This window comes from Diplotaxodon limnothrissa, linkage group LG5 (assembly GCF_057381915.1).
Source record: "Diplotaxodon limnothrissa isolate DT_005_m linkage group LG5, D_limnothrissa_male_GT1.1, whole genome shotgun sequence".
In the NCBI taxonomy this organism is placed as follows: Eukaryota; Metazoa; Chordata; class Actinopteri; order Cichliformes; family Cichlidae; genus Diplotaxodon; species Diplotaxodon limnothrissa.
In genome coordinates this window covers 14,335,751-14,351,993 of record NC_140600.1, presented here as the reverse complement: position 1 = coordinate 14,351,993, position 16,243 = coordinate 14,335,751, and the positions used below count along the sequence as shown (strand labels likewise).

Below are 16,243 nucleotides of genomic sequence, written 5' to 3'. Positions count from 1 at the left end.
ATTCTCAGTTCATGTATGCATACAAAAAAAATCCACATCACAAGATGCTTGTGTTCAAGTATATTCACCATCTTCATCTCCATGATTTAGCATTCTCATCTTTCCATTATTTTGAAATAAAATGTCCTTCAAAATAAAAAAAAATGCAGAAAACCACATTTTATGTCCTACCAATACATATATACTGTATAAATACATACATAAATATATTTTACATACAACAGCCATAAATTTGAAAAGGGGATATACAGAGCAAAGGGGAGGGGGGTGGTGGTAGTGTGTGTGTTTTAGCTTGTGTTGTAAATCGTTTGTCCCTCTATGATCTTGTCAGTCAGATATACTGGTGTGGTGCACGCACACATCACAGGTGTGGTCGTTCTCAGTTGGCCCAGTAAGGGGAGCTGCCGTAGCCCGACTTGTTGACTTGGCTCTTCTGCTGCAGGCTACTGGACTGGCCGCGCTGGCTCGGACCACCCTGAACATCAAACATAAATAAACAGGTAAACATCCCAAAACAGATAAACATGTATGAAGTGACAAAGATGAAACCCAGGAGACTGCTGGGAAGTATCTGTACCTGTCCATCCTGAGCAAGATGGTGGTGCAGCAGCTGTGAGTGTGGTTGCTGGTGAGGCAAGATGTGGAGGAATGGGGCAGGTGCATAGCCTCCAGGAGCTGCTCCAGGGTTCAGAGGCCCTGGACCCCCCAGCGCTGATGGCAGAGTGAAGGGAGGAGGGGTTCCTGCATGGAAACCCTGCTTATCAAAAGACTGCAGATAGAGAAGAGATGATTTATTAGTAAAGGCACAAACAGCACAGCAACACAACAGGGTGGGTGTGCAGCTGACATTTGTCACCTGGGTCTTATTGTAAACACTTCCACTGATGTCTGGCACACCGGAGTTACTGGATGTCACTGAGACCCCTGGTAGAAAAACAGTACAATTAAAACTTGGACTTTAAAAATTCAAATTAGCAACAGTGTCTTTTCTTTGTACCTTTCCCGGGGCCAGTAGCAGCAGATTTGGCTTGTGCCTGTGAAGAGGAGTTGTACCCTTTACTGTATTCCACTCCCGCCGGCCCTGCTGTCAGCTCTTCGTACCCTGGAAAAGAAAACATCTTGTCTCATCTTGTCAAACAAATCACAGTAACAACCCTGCTCGAATTGCCAGTGCTGACAGGCATTGGCATCGGTTTTTAGGAACCTGAGCTGAAGGTGTGCTGGCCATAGCCGCTGGGCTGCTGCTGTGTCTGCTGCTGGAAGGGGCTAGCCGAAGGGTTTCCCAGGCCGAGGCCCATGCTGTGCTGCTTGGCCGAAGCTGGTCCTGGCCCTCCAGGAGGAACAAACATGGTGGGGCCATATTGGAAGGTAGCAGCACTAGGTACGGCACCGGGCACTCCAGGGTAGTAAGGCAGGCCTGTGTAGCTGTAGCCTGGCGGCAGAAAGGCCTGCTGACTGCTGTGGTGCTGTGGCTGGCCCTGGGGCTGAGGCTGGGCCTGAGGAGGCTGAGGCTGCGCCTGGTTCTGTCCTTGGCTCTGAGCCTGGGGAGGCTGCGGCGCCGCAAGGCTTGTGGGGGGAGCTGGGGAGGTGGAGTCATTCCTGCCAAACTTTGTGACTTCACCTAGCAAAAACAGGAGAGAAGTCAAGTGAGAATAAACACCGGATTTTAGGATTTCAGCCAAGAGTTAAGGTGCTTTACCTGAGTAAGGGTTGTTGGCAAGGCTCCCGTCTCTGCCGGAAAGAGTTGCTGCGGGGCCAGGGAATGTTATTCCATAGTAATCCTGCAAAGAGGGCTAAAGGAAGAGAAGAGGATCAGGAGAGGATCCACGACAACCTAAAAATCTGAACAAGCACTAAAGAGATGACAAACAAAGAGTTGTCCCACAAGCGTAACAATTCATCTCACCATTGGCAGTCTCGACTGGAGCATATGCAGGTCCTCATAGCCATAGATCTGCTGTGAGGCACAAAAAACAAGAAGGCTCAGTCACACATCCTACAGAATACTGCATGTGTAAATACAAAAGCCCAAGCACACAAAAGTGACTCTGGATCTTAGAAGGTCTACTTACTGGGTAAGCAGGCAGCAGCCCCCCCGGGCCCATAATGTACTGGTTGGGCAGTAGAGGAGGCACACCCTGGGACAGGTTAGGAGGAGCTTTACCTGTCAATACAATAACACACATTTACTTTAATGTACATCTAAGGGCTCCAATTAGAGCCACTTAAAAAGGTGGTATCATGGAGCCAGTGGTATAGGTGAAAACAATGCCCTTAATGCATTACCAGTGGAGGAGGAGAGCAGGGGTGTAGTCCTTGGAGCAGAGAGGTTGGATGTGGCAGTAGCTCCATTGGAGCCAAGTCCCAGTACTGTACTGCTGGTGGCGGTAGCAGCTGAGTGAAGTCCGCTCGTACCAGCAATACCGCCAACTGTGCTGTTCATGTTGTTGCCCATGCTGGGCATGTTGGACAGGTGGCTGATGCTGCTGCTACTGTTGCTGCTGTTGTGGGCTGAGTGGAGTGCTGAGGCTGTGGGTTGGGATGACGTGTAAGAGCCAGATGAGGGAGCCAGAGAGCTCACATTGCTGCTGTCAACACTGGTGTACTGTAGACAAAGAAACAAAAGAAGTGGCTTGAATTGAAGTAGTTCTATTCGATTTATTCTGCAGATTTCATTTCTTAAGGCATGCTGCCTATACTGGTTATTAAACTGGAGACACCCAGATGGCAGGGGGTCCTTTACCTAGGATCCCCTCCCCAAATAATCAAGACATTTATGCTTTTAAGCCTACTTTGGCTTTATTTTTATTAGGACTTTGGCACATCAGCCTGTTATAATTCCATGTTATTAAGCTGCAGAGGAAATCACACAGAGAACAAACAGGTACTTACAGTGTGAGAGCTGGAGCCCAGAGCTGAAACTGAGGAATGACTGCTGACATGACTGCAGAGGGAAGGCACAGTGGAATGTGTGATCATTAGCAAGTGTACAAGGAGGCACTACAAGTCAAGAGGTTGGTTTTTTGTTCGTTTGTTTTGTTGTTGTTTTTTTAAAGATGACACACTGAGAAAAAAAAAAAAAATCTTTCAACCATTTGGAAGAAACAGCAGGCAGATGGTAACGGGTACCCAAACAGTATGTATTCTCTTTCGGAGTAGAGAACACAAATGTCTAAATTAAAGCTATACTAAGTTACTGTGTGTGTAAGTGTGTCACCTGTTGAGTGAGTTGAGTTGGCTGACTGAGGGCAGGTCCGCTGCCAGGCCGGAGAGCGTGGTGGAGCTGTGTGGAGGCATGGTAGACGGTAAATGGGAGGAAGGAGCTGAGGCGCCGTTGGTGCTGATGTTCATAGACGGTGACTCTGGTTTTGGTGTAGAAGAAGCTGATGAAGCTGAGATTGGGAGTACATAATCGTGTAAATAACCTGAATGAGCTTAGCCAAATGAAGAATGTTGACATTTGTAAAGAGCAACAAATATGCATTCAACTGACCAATTAATCAAAAGTAACTCACTGTCCAGAGCAGCAGAAGTCCTCACACCATTCAAACCGTTCTGGTGGTAAGAAAATATAGAGCAGCTGTGTTTTCATTCACTGATAACAGATAAGAACGTTTACAGCATCTACAAACACACTGTATCAACAAAACTTGAATTCAATTCAGAGTTGACATTATTTGGCAAGACAGTGGAAATCAACCCTAAACAAATTTATCATGTTTGACAGGAAGTTAGTATGAGACTGAGCAAATGACTCATGACCTGTAATTTCTGAGTGACACTGTTTTTACAACAGGAAGTAATACTGTCTGGTTGCGTTGATGACCAATGACCTCAAAGATAGAAAATGGTCAAAGATTAATTTATCCCCCCTCTCCATTCAAAGATTACCACCTTTGAGGACAGATTTTGTGAACTACTGCTCATTAGTCCCTTTTACTCACCATCACTGGCCCCGTGGCCTCTTTGTTCTGAGAAAATGCCAGTCTTGTGTGAGGGGGCATGGTCCCATCATAGCTCCCCCCCACCGTGGAGAAGGGAGATGAGGAAGGTACAGAGGCGGAGGTGGTTGAGGTTGTTGAAGAGGAGGAAGGAGTGTTGGTTGAGCTTGCGGTCCCTAACGATGAGGAGGTGAGACTCGGCAAAGCCACTGTGGAGGAGTGATAAACTGGCTCTGATGAGGAGAGGGGCAAAGACAGGGCCACCGAGAGAGGGCTGCCCAGTGACTCACTGCAAGGCACCAAAATGAAAAGTACAGATAGGTTGACAGTTTAAAACTTTATGTACCATTTTCCATTCTGAGTCATCTATGATTAAATCCATCTTTTACACAGTATCTGACATACACAGTGTTTTGGGGATACATCTTGTTAAATGCGTCGCTCTTGCATTGTTTTAGAAAGATTTAATAAGTGATCAGAGGCGACACAGTACCTGAGCGGTTTAGAGTACAGGCTCGTCTGGCTCTGTGCCCCCGGTCCTGTTGCAGGTGGTGCTGAGGCAGGGGCCGACGCGGACTCCCTCGATGCTGCACTCACGCAATTATCCACGACTCCAAATTCTGGCAACGCCGATTCCGAGCCAAAGTCTAGCGCTCCAAACTGGAGGTTCAGTCCAGGAACATCTGCTGAGCCTGGCATCTCTACTGCAGTGGATGGGATCTTTCAGAAAGAAAGTGAAACAAGTTTTAGCACCTGGATATAAAGTGTGTAAAACTGATGACTTTGGTTTGACTCAAAATTAAAATTTTAATAATAACAGCACACTTAAGGATAAAAGAATAAAAATAAAACCCCATGCGGGCCATAAGGTTCGTGAGTAACTAAGTATTTATCTGAGAGCTTAAGGCCATTGCTATCTGTTTACCTTTGACGTGGGAGGTATCCTTCGTTTCTGGCCTTTGAGCTGTACCCGTTGCTGCTGTGTCGTGCTGTTGCCCTGAGGGTCCAGCCCTGCATTCGGGGCAAGAAGTTTAGCACCAGCAGGAGCCATCACCGGGCCTGCCTGTGCTGGAGTGCTGGTGTGTTGGGGAGCAGGCGAGGCTGAAGCAGATGGTGCTTGCTGTTGCGATTGTGGACTCGTCTGACGCGCCAAAGGCAAGGAGGGGCCCGTGTGCCTCTGAACCAGCTGACTCAGCACAAGAGAAGGCTCTGGCTGCAGACCAAACTCACCTGCGGATTCACAACAACCAGAAGGAGCCGGGAACAGATTTGAAATAAGTGAATATAAATGCTTATGTAATAAACAAAAAAGAAAAAAAAAGTGAGCACCACTTTTCCATTTGTACACCTACGGCTGTACTGTGAGGACAGTGAGGTGGTGTTGGATTCTGAAGTCTTCATGTCCCAGCTAGAGGAGGAGGGTGGAGGTACAGGTGCTCCCAGGCCTGGCAGTCGACCAATAGAAGTGTTGCTTCCTTGGCTACTGACAGGAGGGGTTGCCTGGGATGAGGAAAGCTGACCCAAGCCAGGACCCTTCAGCTGTTCCAGTATCTGAGCTCCAGGGCTGGCCTGAGTCCTTTTAGCCTGGCCCAAGTCCCCAAAACCAGCTCCCAGCACTGATGACTGGCACAGAAGAGGAGAAAACAGAGTCATCAATCTTTGTTTCTGGATCTCTGTACAACACATGGCAGATCAAAGACCATGTGACATGAGAAGGAGTGTAGAGTGTATTTTTACCAGAGCAGCATGTGCGTAGCTTGTGCTACTGGTGGCACTGCGGCTGTGGGGCTGCTGCTGGTGATGATGGGAGTTGGTAAAGACCAGACTCTGAGAGGAAGAAGAAGGTGGTTCTCTTGCTCCAACCACAGGCTTCTGCAGCAGAGAAGCGAGGTCCAGACTAACAGACAGAGTCCATTCAGCCAATTAGAAAATATATTACAGCAAAAAAAGAAGAAGAAGAAGAAGAAGCAAAAATTTAATATAACATCTCTTAACAGGAAATTCTTGACCCCCCCCGCCCAAGAAAAGTGTAAAATATAAAGTTACGCACCTTTGCCCAGGGGTGATGTGGTTCTCAGCAGCAGGTGCACATGAGGAGGTGAACACTTTGGTCTCTGAGAGCTGCAGAAGGACACAAAGACAGACACACAATTGTTACACCATCAAAACATACCTGCTACTACCAGTCTGTAATGTGTGACACTGTGTCAACTCACACTAACATCCTCACTCCAATCCTCAGCTGCCCAGTCTTCCAAAGTATTCCTCCAGGCAACTAGAGGACAACCAGTAATAAGTGAGAAGTGCAGACAGAATAAGCAGGTGTACAAGAAGCAGTATGCAAACTCTGATAGGGATAACGGTCCTGTCTGCTCTGTGGGCACACACCTGGATATATAAGCCATGAGCTGTTTGTATGTGAATGTGTGTTCTCCTGAGCTCACCTGTTCCATCTGTGCTGTTGTTGGTCGTTGTGTCCCAAACCTCTGTTTGTGTGGTCCCTGTCCGAGCCTCTGAGGTATAGTCAGCAGGATTGAAAGTCCTGGAGAAGATTTAAGGAGACAAATACTGAGACAGACACACAAACACACACAAAAAGTGGTTTTCTAGTAATAGAAGTAATAGAAAACTAAAACTAAAACTCTTAGAAGAATGAAACTGTGTGTGTGTGTGTGTGTGTGTGTGTGTGTGTGTGTGCGCGCGCACGTGTTCGAGCATACCCCATCCCCTGGGCTGAAAACCTGCTTCCTGTTGGTGCTCTCCCTCGACCTCGAACTCCAGATCCTGTGTGATAGTCACACAAAGGTTAACAACTTACCCTCAAGTGTTCGCTATATTGACAGTGCTGTGTTGGTGCATCTGCTCACCTCTTCCACCTTTGACCCTCCGACCTCGATCCGAGCCTTTGTCCACTGGTGTCACCTCAACACCGTTCTCCTCTGGACGTGCTATGTATGTAGAAACAAAAAAGAAAAGTGACTAACATGAACAGTAGGACAAACAATACTGAAAATTGAAAAACTGAAGTTCCTTACCCTGTCGGCTCCGACTGGCCCCCTTGCCTTTGCGGTTGCCAGTGGCACGACCCTTGCTAGCCTCCCTTTCGCCCTTCTTCTCCCGGTTCTCCTTGTTCTCCTTGCTTTCTGATGGGCCTTCTTTCACCAAGGGCTTCTTCTTTCCCACTGTTTCCCATGAGGTCTGAACACAGAAAAGGATTTTTTTAATTAAACAATGACACCTTAAATAAACAGTACTGGATTAATAACATAATAATAATAATACATTTTATTTCAAAACACCCAAGCAAATAAGAGCAAATAAGACAAGCATAAAAACAGGAAATGAACACAATAACAAAACAAAGTTTAAGAGCATGGAGAAGTTATACAGAGTAGGCTATCTTGAACAGGTGAGTTTTGAGGGTGGACTTAAAACGGGGGAAAGAAGTGATGTTTCTGAGGTCAGGGGGTAAGGAATTCCAAAGTTGAGAGGCAGAGCAACTAAAAGCCCTGCCCCCCATGGTAGTAATAAGACAAAAGGAAGGAACAGGAAGAAGAAGAGAAGAGGAGGATCTGAGGCACCGGGATGGGATGGAGACCTGTACCATATCAAAGAGATATGGTGGGGTAAAACAAGATACCAGCACTGAAGCATTCAAAAGCAGCTTTAATTTAAAAGGAAAAAGGAAAACAAAACAAAACAAAACAAAAGATACTGAATAACATTTTATCTGTGATTGCAGCTGCAGACAGCAGCAATTATTATTGTGAATAAAATGAAGGGTATTTTACATCCTTTTCCAATGAGCTACTGATGGCAGACTGCCCAATTTAAAAGGTAACTCCTAGGTAGTGTTTTCAATTGAGGTTTTAGGTATTTTAACCAGCTCTTTAATCAGCTGCTTACAGCCCTCCTTCACCACCACTTAACTGAATTAGTAATCGCAATCCCCTCTTGTTCTTCCCGTCAAATGGAGTGCAGTTAGCGAGTGCTCCGGCTATGCCTGGTTAAACTGTTTGTTTACTTTTGAGTCACACATGCCTTCTTAGGTTGATTCTACTCAATGGTATGTTTTTGCTTCAAGTGGTGAAACAAGTTTGTTGTTCCCACCTTTAGCGGGAACAGTTTTTTTCTTGAGTATTTTGCCAGAGCATTGTGCTTTGTTGGAAGTTACCAAAGTAGTTCCCTTTCTTACTAAAAGCCTCTCACTGTCAGACATGTTTGAGCTTGTCTGCTTGTCCATGCTGGGAAACCTAATTCACGGCGTCCTCATATCACTGGTACCGTGATATGGCACTTTTGTCGTATTATAGCAGATGATATGATATGCCACAGGCCTAATGGTAACCCAACATGAACTTGTGTATTTTGCTCCAAGACATGCCATGCCAGATATTAGAGGGCACTGAAAAACATGAAAAAGAAAGCTGCGATGTTGACGATTTTTGACCACCCCTATGCAGTGACGTGTAAATAAATACAATAAATACCAGAACAATTTTCCTTATTGTGAAACTACTCCTACAGCATAAGAAAAATGTTTCAGAAGCATCTCTTTCTTTATGACATAGTGAACAGTACAGGTTTCAGATTACGTAACAATGATAGCATTACAGTAGAGACTTCCAGGTAAGACGGAAAACCAGCTATTTGCTATTTTTGGGCTTCCATGAAAGCAAAAACAATACTGATAGTCGAGCCTGACAGTCTTTCCTCAACATCTGAGCCAGCTGGTATTTTTCAAATCTGCTGAGACGTTCAGACACAACACCCAAGTGCTTGCCAGGCATTTAGTGGCCTGTTTGACCTTGCGCTCGGAACAGAAGACCAAGAAAAATTTTGTACAACAGTTCATGATTTAAAAAAAAAAAAAGTCACACAAGTATTCACAGGGACACAGCGCAGCTTAGAGACTGATGTTAGTGGATATGTGCATATCTGACAGAGCTCAGATGACACTACTTAAATTCTATTTTAACCAATAAGGTTCTCTTCAAATCCAGAGCAATGGCTCACACTCCACTTTAAGAGTACATGAAAATTTGAAAGTGACAGTACTGAACATTTCACTATACAGCCTGAGTATACACAATGATAGCAGCTAGCAAACCCTGATGATGCCATTAAATGACACCAAAATGTTCATGTTTCATTTGTTTTAAAGTTTCAGCAACTTGTTCTCAATAAAAGAAAAAAAATACACATCTCAAAAACCATCAAACAGAGGCTGTTATGAACAGTCAAAAGCAGATTAAAGGCTCTATATGTGTACTTTGCATTTATTCAGTTTATTTCACCTAAAGTTGTCATTTACCATGTCTGTGTTGCTCTCCAGGAGGAAGTTGATGGCTCTGCTGACATCCTCATTGCAATCATGGAGCGCAACCATGCACTCATCCTGGTTTTTCCCCGTCACTTCCATCAGCTTGGTTAAAAAAGAAAACATTAGAAAACAAGATTAGTAATGTCAAATGATAAAAACAAATTGCACAATGTAGATTAACGGAAGAACATGAAAACATAGCCTGATTCTCCCTAAGAGTCTGACATAAGCCCCACACAGTCTGACAACTACTTAAGGGTCACTAACCTGGTTAACTTTGCCCTCAAAGTCAGCATCATTCTTGTCATAGATCATCTGAGCAAGCCGGATCTGCTCAGCAGTAGCCTGTAACACAGAAACAATTGGACAGCTTTTACCAAGAGAAAAATGAGGAATAAAGTATGTGAAATATAAAGAGAATGAATTCAAATGTTTGTTTTGTTTTGAATTGTCTGAAATCACTTTATATTGTCACAATATAAAGTGCATGATTGTGAAGCTGCAATCAAAACAAAAGAAAATACTTTTCAGTACTGATCATCAGATAAATTGCTTGTCATGGTTGTGTTGGGGTTTGTTTTTTTTTGCTTTTTTTCCTCTTAAAATGTCAGCATTTCAAAGAACTGTGGTTTTAGGTATGCAGTGGCTCACCTGTATTTGTTTCTGTGGTTGTGATGTGTGAGCGGAAGCTGGCAGCGCTTTTTCCCGAGGGCTCCGGGCCTTGTCGCCGCCCAGCGAGCTCATCATATACAGTATATACAAAACTCTGTATGTACAAAATAGAAAAATCTGCAGAAGGAAAACACAACATGTGTTGATGAGTGAACGGAAAGGAAAATAACACTGCAGTTACTGTGTTGCTAGAATAGAGCGTCAGTGTTTGTTTTTATTTTTCTTGAATAAGTCCGAATGCCAAAAGTATGTGCTGTGGGTATACCTAAGCCTTATTGGACAAATATGAATACTCCCCTTATGGAGGCTGTAAGCCCCACAGTTGGCCTGGTGATGCAACAGCTTTGCTGAAAATCTGGGTCAAGGAGGGAAAGCAACCCAGTGTCCTCTTACAAACAGCACAGAACTCTGTGTGTGCGAGGCAGAACAAACACTACACACCCTGACCCCACACCCCTTGCTTTTCTAGACAGTTTAAAGCAAATTTGTTGTACACACTCCAAGCACCAAACTTCTGCAGTGAAATACTGAATTCTTCTCTATACTTCTATAGTCCTGTGCAATATAGATCTTGTTTTACATTGGCACCAGCTAACATGTTTTTAAAAGCACATAGTAAACAGTATCAGAATCACTTCCACAAGGAGGGCTTTATTTACCCATAAGCATACGGCCAATGTGACTTCTCAGTACTCTGTACTGCAACGTTTACCAGTGAATTTTCACTAGTGTCCATCATAAGGACGACTACAGATGTTCCCACTCTCCCACTTTGTTTTATGTCAGAGAACAATAGCAAGTGCCTGAATGACGTTTGCAAATACAAAGCTGCCATTGGCTACTGGACTGAACAAAGCTTAACGCACAAGGACGACCAAGCTTCAAAAGGAATTTTAGCTTTTAAAAAAGCAAGAAAAAATAAATATATTTCTGACTTTGGGAATATATGAAGTATATATAATAAAAATATTTAATAAAAAACTATATGATAAAAATATTACTACATCGCAATTACGGGTATCGACAGTCATGGCCACAAACGATAACAAAACAATAATCCACTAACAGTATTTCGCAATTCCTACTATATTTATGTTGGCAACCAGAAATATCAAATCAGAGACAAGTTCCACGAAGCCCCGTGTTTATACACATTAACTTATATCTGTTTACAAATGTCTAAATTATATTTATCTACAGGTTATTATTCCAGTAACGAAGGAAGCGGAGGGTTGTTTTGAACCAATGCTAACATTAGCCCGCTGCTGTTACTTATATTTCGAGTTTAACAATGAGACACTTTGGTAACGGCTAACATCCCATATCGCTCTTTGAAAAATAAATCAGATTCACGTAGCATCGTTTTAGATTGAATACTGACCGACTTTGTGCCTTTGGTGTTATGGTCCCCTTTGTCCTCGCTAGCAAGAACTGAAGTTAGCTACCAGCTTGCTAACGCTGAGACCGTAGCGTCGATAGTGAGCAAACGATGGAGTGGGATCGCGGATAGCTAACGATGCTATCTAAATCTGGTCCAAGTTGATAGCCAACGGCGGTCTAACTGGCTTCTTTAAGCTTTATAGGCATTTAAAGGTCCACACCGCCATGTTATGACAGTTGCCTTTAAACCAGACGTGCCGCAAACATGTAAACTAGACGCTAACCAAGCTAACAACAAAGGTACACGAAATCTAAAGCAAAGGCCTCGTAGCGAAGCACAATCCCATCCCGACATTGCTCGCCGGGAAACAAGACAACAGAAAAATTGCGAAAAAAACATCCTTCACAACCTCGAGAAAACGAAACAGAAAAGCCAGCGACCCGGTGCGTCACCAAAAAAAGACAACAAGCACGTAATTAAAATACCCGAAAACACACAAACCTGAGTTGAAAATCGCAAGAAAATATGTTTTTATTACCTGCTAACACGCTTCACTCGGCCAGCAGCAGACAGGATGATCACGTGACGCGTGGTGCCGCGGTGGATGCTCATCTCTCGTCTCCAGGTCACAACTAAACTTCTCAGGTTTTACCATCAGCGATGTCCAGCAAAAACGCAGATTTACTGGATTTTTAATCGTGGTGTGCTTTTTGAAGACGCACACAGTTACGTATATCAGATAATGCTATGATAATGTACATAAGTGCAATGATATTTGCCAATCGCCTACACGTTTGACATATTTGTTTATAAGGCATTAATCTCGCCAGAGTGTCAAGTTTACATTATTAAGCTATAACTGAGCGAAAGTGATCAAATGTAAGGCTGGATTTAAGGGCATAAAGCGTCTGCACTTTCACATTGCTTACATCTCTTGCCTGTGTTTCTTTGATTTTGATTTCTCTCCCTCACTTATTATCTGGAGAATTTTCAATTTGCCATTTTTCACAGAGTTAACGTCATCTCTCATTTTTCAGCTAATGTGGAGGCAGAATTCATCCATATGCGCATTTACGCACTGTGCCATGTACGCAAACTGTTCCTCTTTGCAATGCTGTCTTTTAAAGTTAGATTCAGACATTAATCTAGACATACTGTAGATCTTTTTGAGCTCCATTAATTACAGCATTTTGACAGACATTTCACTGCTGAATATTAGAAGAAGAAAGCAAACTACACGAGTGTGGTGTTTTGTACTGAGCTGTATGACTTCACTTATGTTCAATATGGAACGATTTTTGACTGAAAATCTTAAACAGTGCAAATCTTACAAATACACATGAACTGTAAAAATAACTATTACTGGCACAGCAGGTATTTTGGTGGTTGGCCTTATTGTATGTGTAATTGTAAGAGTTTCCCTTTAACGGCACAGAAATTTGAGAGGAAAATATTTAAATGACTCACACAACCCTTATTTACTGGTTTGCTGCACACTGCCTAACACTCAATTTAACGCTGAAAGAAGCAGATGTTACTTTGTTTGTGATATTCGTCAAAGCTTGAGAGTTCATTTCTTTTTAATGAGAGGGGGAAATGTTATCAGAGTGCGTAATTGTGACAGGTTGATAGCTGTGAACACAGTGCTAAACCTTTGCTCTGTCCTGTAACACTTCACCTAATCCAAACGCTGAGTGTTTACAGCTGTCTCCCTTTCTGCCCTTCATTAATAATACCCGTAGGTTACTTTAGCCTGTTTACTTTAGTTCTCGCCTACTTTAATTCAGAATTCAAACGTGTATGCATGTCTCAGGAGTGCGCACAAAGAGCAATTTACATGTACTTTGTTGTTGTTGTCTGCTTTTTTTTTTTTTACTTCTCTCTGTCACACCCATAAATACCATGAATCCGTCAAAATATAGCAAATATGGCAAAGTTTGACTGTGTTAGTGTGTTGGATTAATGCATCACTCTTAAAATATGCAAAATTGACTTCATAAGTTCCATCAGCCTCACACAGCCTGTAGAAAAACAAGAGCATTGTGTATTTACGCACAGTAACAGGGGGCTCAGGATCTGAGGGTAAATAATCCCCCCCATATGAACATGTCCATTCTTCATTGGTGACTCTCTCAAGTTCCTCCTGATTTGACAGTCTTCTGGCATGGACCTTGGTCTTCAGTTCATCACACATATTCCTTCTTTCTTGACGAGATTCCTAGTTCCAGACTGACTAAAGCATCTCCACACCATAATACTCCCACCATTGTGTTCCACTGTGGGGACGGTGTTCTTTGGGTTGCTTGCCCTTCTTTCTCTAAACATCAGCAGCATTTCTTTGGCCAAAGGACACACTTTATACTATGCATAATCTTTCTCTAGATTGACCTTAGCATACTTGAGTCTGGTTTGAAGGTGTCTCACCTGCAGAAGTGGAGTTTTTCTTGGTCTGCAACCTCGTAGTCCAGTCCTTTGCAGGGTTCTAGTGACGGTTTTCCTTAAAGCTACAATGCCTGACTTGGCTAAGTGACTCTGGAGTAAAGGTAAGAAAGATGCTAAAACTTGAAGTAAAACTTAATGTACAGTGAATAACTGGAATAAATGTCAAATATATATAGGAGCCTTTATTTCACAATCATAGCCAACAAATGAACAACCATTAGTGGCTCCTTTTAACTTTGTTTTTAATTTAGCTTTACTGTCTTGATGGAATTAACCATAGATGCACAATCATGATAACAATGGCAAACCATTGCCATACCTACCAGGACCATAGAGCGTTTGCTGCTGCTTCTTCAGTGGTGAAAAATAACTGTTTTGGCTTGGCTGGAGTCTGCTGGAGTATAAAACTGTGAAAATGAAAACTGTTGAATGCTGGAAAAACTGAAAAGCCAGCGCTCATGTATGAGGATTCTATAAAGCTTTGCCAATACTTCCAGGGTTAAGAGTCAAGTTACAGGAATAAGAACAAGCCAGCCATACTTGAGGCTTCTTTTGAATATTATAGTGAAATCTGCACAACAATCCAGTCTGGAATGGAAAACATCCATTTGCATCATCCTTCATCATCTCTGCCTGCTTTACTACATGTTTTTACTTAACCACCAACTGCAACCTAGATAATGTCCTTTAACACTATCACAAGCAAACAAGTCTCTAACAGCTGACAAGAGTGCCACCTGGTGTGGTTCTTTGATGCAGTCCCCCATCGTTTTCTAGGTGTGACATTATTTCAATCACAGAGGCTCTTCTGCATACACTTTCCTGTTCTTGTACTTTCTTCATTTGCCATTTATCATGCCACAGAAATAGGATGAGTAAACACTAATGCATGTATTTCATAATAAAATCAAGGTAAATGATTAAAGTGAGTCTTTTCTTGAATTTTTATTTTCTAATAAAGGTGATTTATTCTTGAATGAAACCACTAGCACCCTTATCTATCTGTATCATCTTAACACAGGGAGTCACGTTCAGTAAAGCTCAGTTTAACTTGTTCGGCTTTTCTTGCTTATTGCTATCAACATGATCAGCATGACTGGTTGACATAGCTTTAAGCAAATGCATCATATGACTGAACTTTCTTATACACTTAACACATTATGCAGAGAGGCAGAGATATGTAGAAATATGATTAACTGTGTTTAGTGATCTCCCCACCCTTTGTTCACAAGGACGTAGAAACATGTTGGGGGTTATAGAGGAAATTAAAAGAACAACATAAAAGTGTAATGGAAGGGTAGAAGGGCAAAAGAGGGTGAAGAAAGGAATAAAAAGTAGAGGGGAAAAACAACAATCCCCTATGAATAAGCAATAGGCAAGAGTGGGAAGGGAAAACTTTTTTCAAAGAAAACAAAGGGAGACAGGATGAAGAAGAGAGGGGAAAGGGTTAATAAAGGATGGAGGAGGATGGGAGGAAGGAGAAGAAGAGAAAGGGTAAATGGAGAGAGAGGGTGGAGGGAGAGGAGGCTACTCTTGTCCAGACTGAGCTGAAGAAGCAGCAAAGTGCTGCTTATCATTTTCAAGCACAGTTCTTGTGGATCTTTTGTCTGTGCTTCAACATTTTTTATCTTAACGCTCTTTCTTCTTTTTTTAATATTGCTCTTACTTTCGTTGCTTTGTGCATGTCTTCATATCTCTGATGTACTTTTTTACAGATGGCTTATAACTCCTGCTTCCTCCTCTCCATGTGTACACTGAGCATCTTTAAGTGTTTATGCCCATCCTCGCTTCTCCTCCTGCATTTCAGTGTTTCTCTCTTGTACTTTGTTATGCAGTCCTTGGATCCTTCAGGTGTTCTTTCTGTTTCTTGATTTCAATGTTGTTGTTTTGTTTTTGTCCTTCTTTGTAAAATACTTGCAAATCTGTATTTTTCTTCTTAAAATCTTGGATATTTGCATCTCTTTGCATTTCTTCCTGTTGTTCCTATGTCTGTAGGTGCAGTGCTTCATTAATCATTACTTGCATATCCTCTATAACTGCTTGGTCCTGTTGGTTCTTCTCCCCAAAACTCACGAGGAGTTCATTGAGAATTCAGGTTTTAAATTTCAGTTTCTATCACAAGTTATCCTTTTTGCATTTTGTGCTGGCACAAACAAGTTACTAAATATTGTCACTAAATCTCATGAGTTCTGATCATTTTTATCTTTAACTTTTTTTGCTGCAGTAAGTGACCTTTCTGCACCCTTTACGTCAAGAGGAAATCCTCTAGGTACTTATGTCAAGTACAACCCCCCCAAAACACAAAAGCACATTACATCAATATACATCCTATTTTTTTTTATTATTTATTCATTTTAAAGATTTAATAGCTTGTTTTCCCAAAATGTTTATGTTACAATATCCTCAAATTCAGCCATTTGTAAAAACATTCATGAGGTGTGTGTATATATTTAAAATAAAAAAAAAAAAGGGGGGGGGGGGGGG

At 42.5% G+C, this 16,243-nt stretch overlaps 1 protein-coding gene across 2 annotated transcripts; it reads right to left on the bottom strand.

Annotated features, from left to right (window-relative positions):
* Positions 1-375: 375 nt before the first annotated feature.
* Positions 376-11,902, bottom strand: ubap2a (ubiquitin associated protein 2a). Of its 2 annotated transcripts, XM_085353079.1 has the most exons (27): positions 11,856-11,902; positions 9,916-10,053; positions 9,532-9,609; positions 9,256-9,366; positions 6,977-7,139; positions 6,809-6,889; positions 6,662-6,725; positions 6,386-6,483; positions 6,158-6,216; positions 5,992-6,062; positions 5,679-5,838; positions 5,294-5,564; positions 4,867-5,171; positions 4,435-4,661; positions 3,945-4,230; positions 3,516-3,555; positions 3,218-3,392; positions 2,893-2,944; positions 2,287-2,605; positions 2,073-2,164; positions 1,907-1,957; positions 1,700-1,793; positions 1,205-1,621; positions 998-1,102; positions 857-924; positions 578-769; positions 376-475 (listed from the first exon to the last, which is right to left on the bottom strand). In XM_085353079.1, exons 2-27 carry the CDS (start codon positions 10,009-10,011, stop codon positions 380-382), a joined length of 3,771 nt encoding a protein of 1,256 aa, XP_085209205.1. In that variant the 5' UTR covers positions 10,012-10,053; positions 11,856-11,902; the 3' UTR covers positions 376-379. The 2 variants fall into 2 exon arrangements, with proteins under 2 accessions (XP_085209205.1, XP_085209206.1); XM_085353080.1 differs by lacking the exon at positions 11,856-11,902 and having other exon boundaries at positions 9,916-10,426.
* Between the last annotated feature and the right edge of the window lie 4,341 nt (positions 11,903-16,243).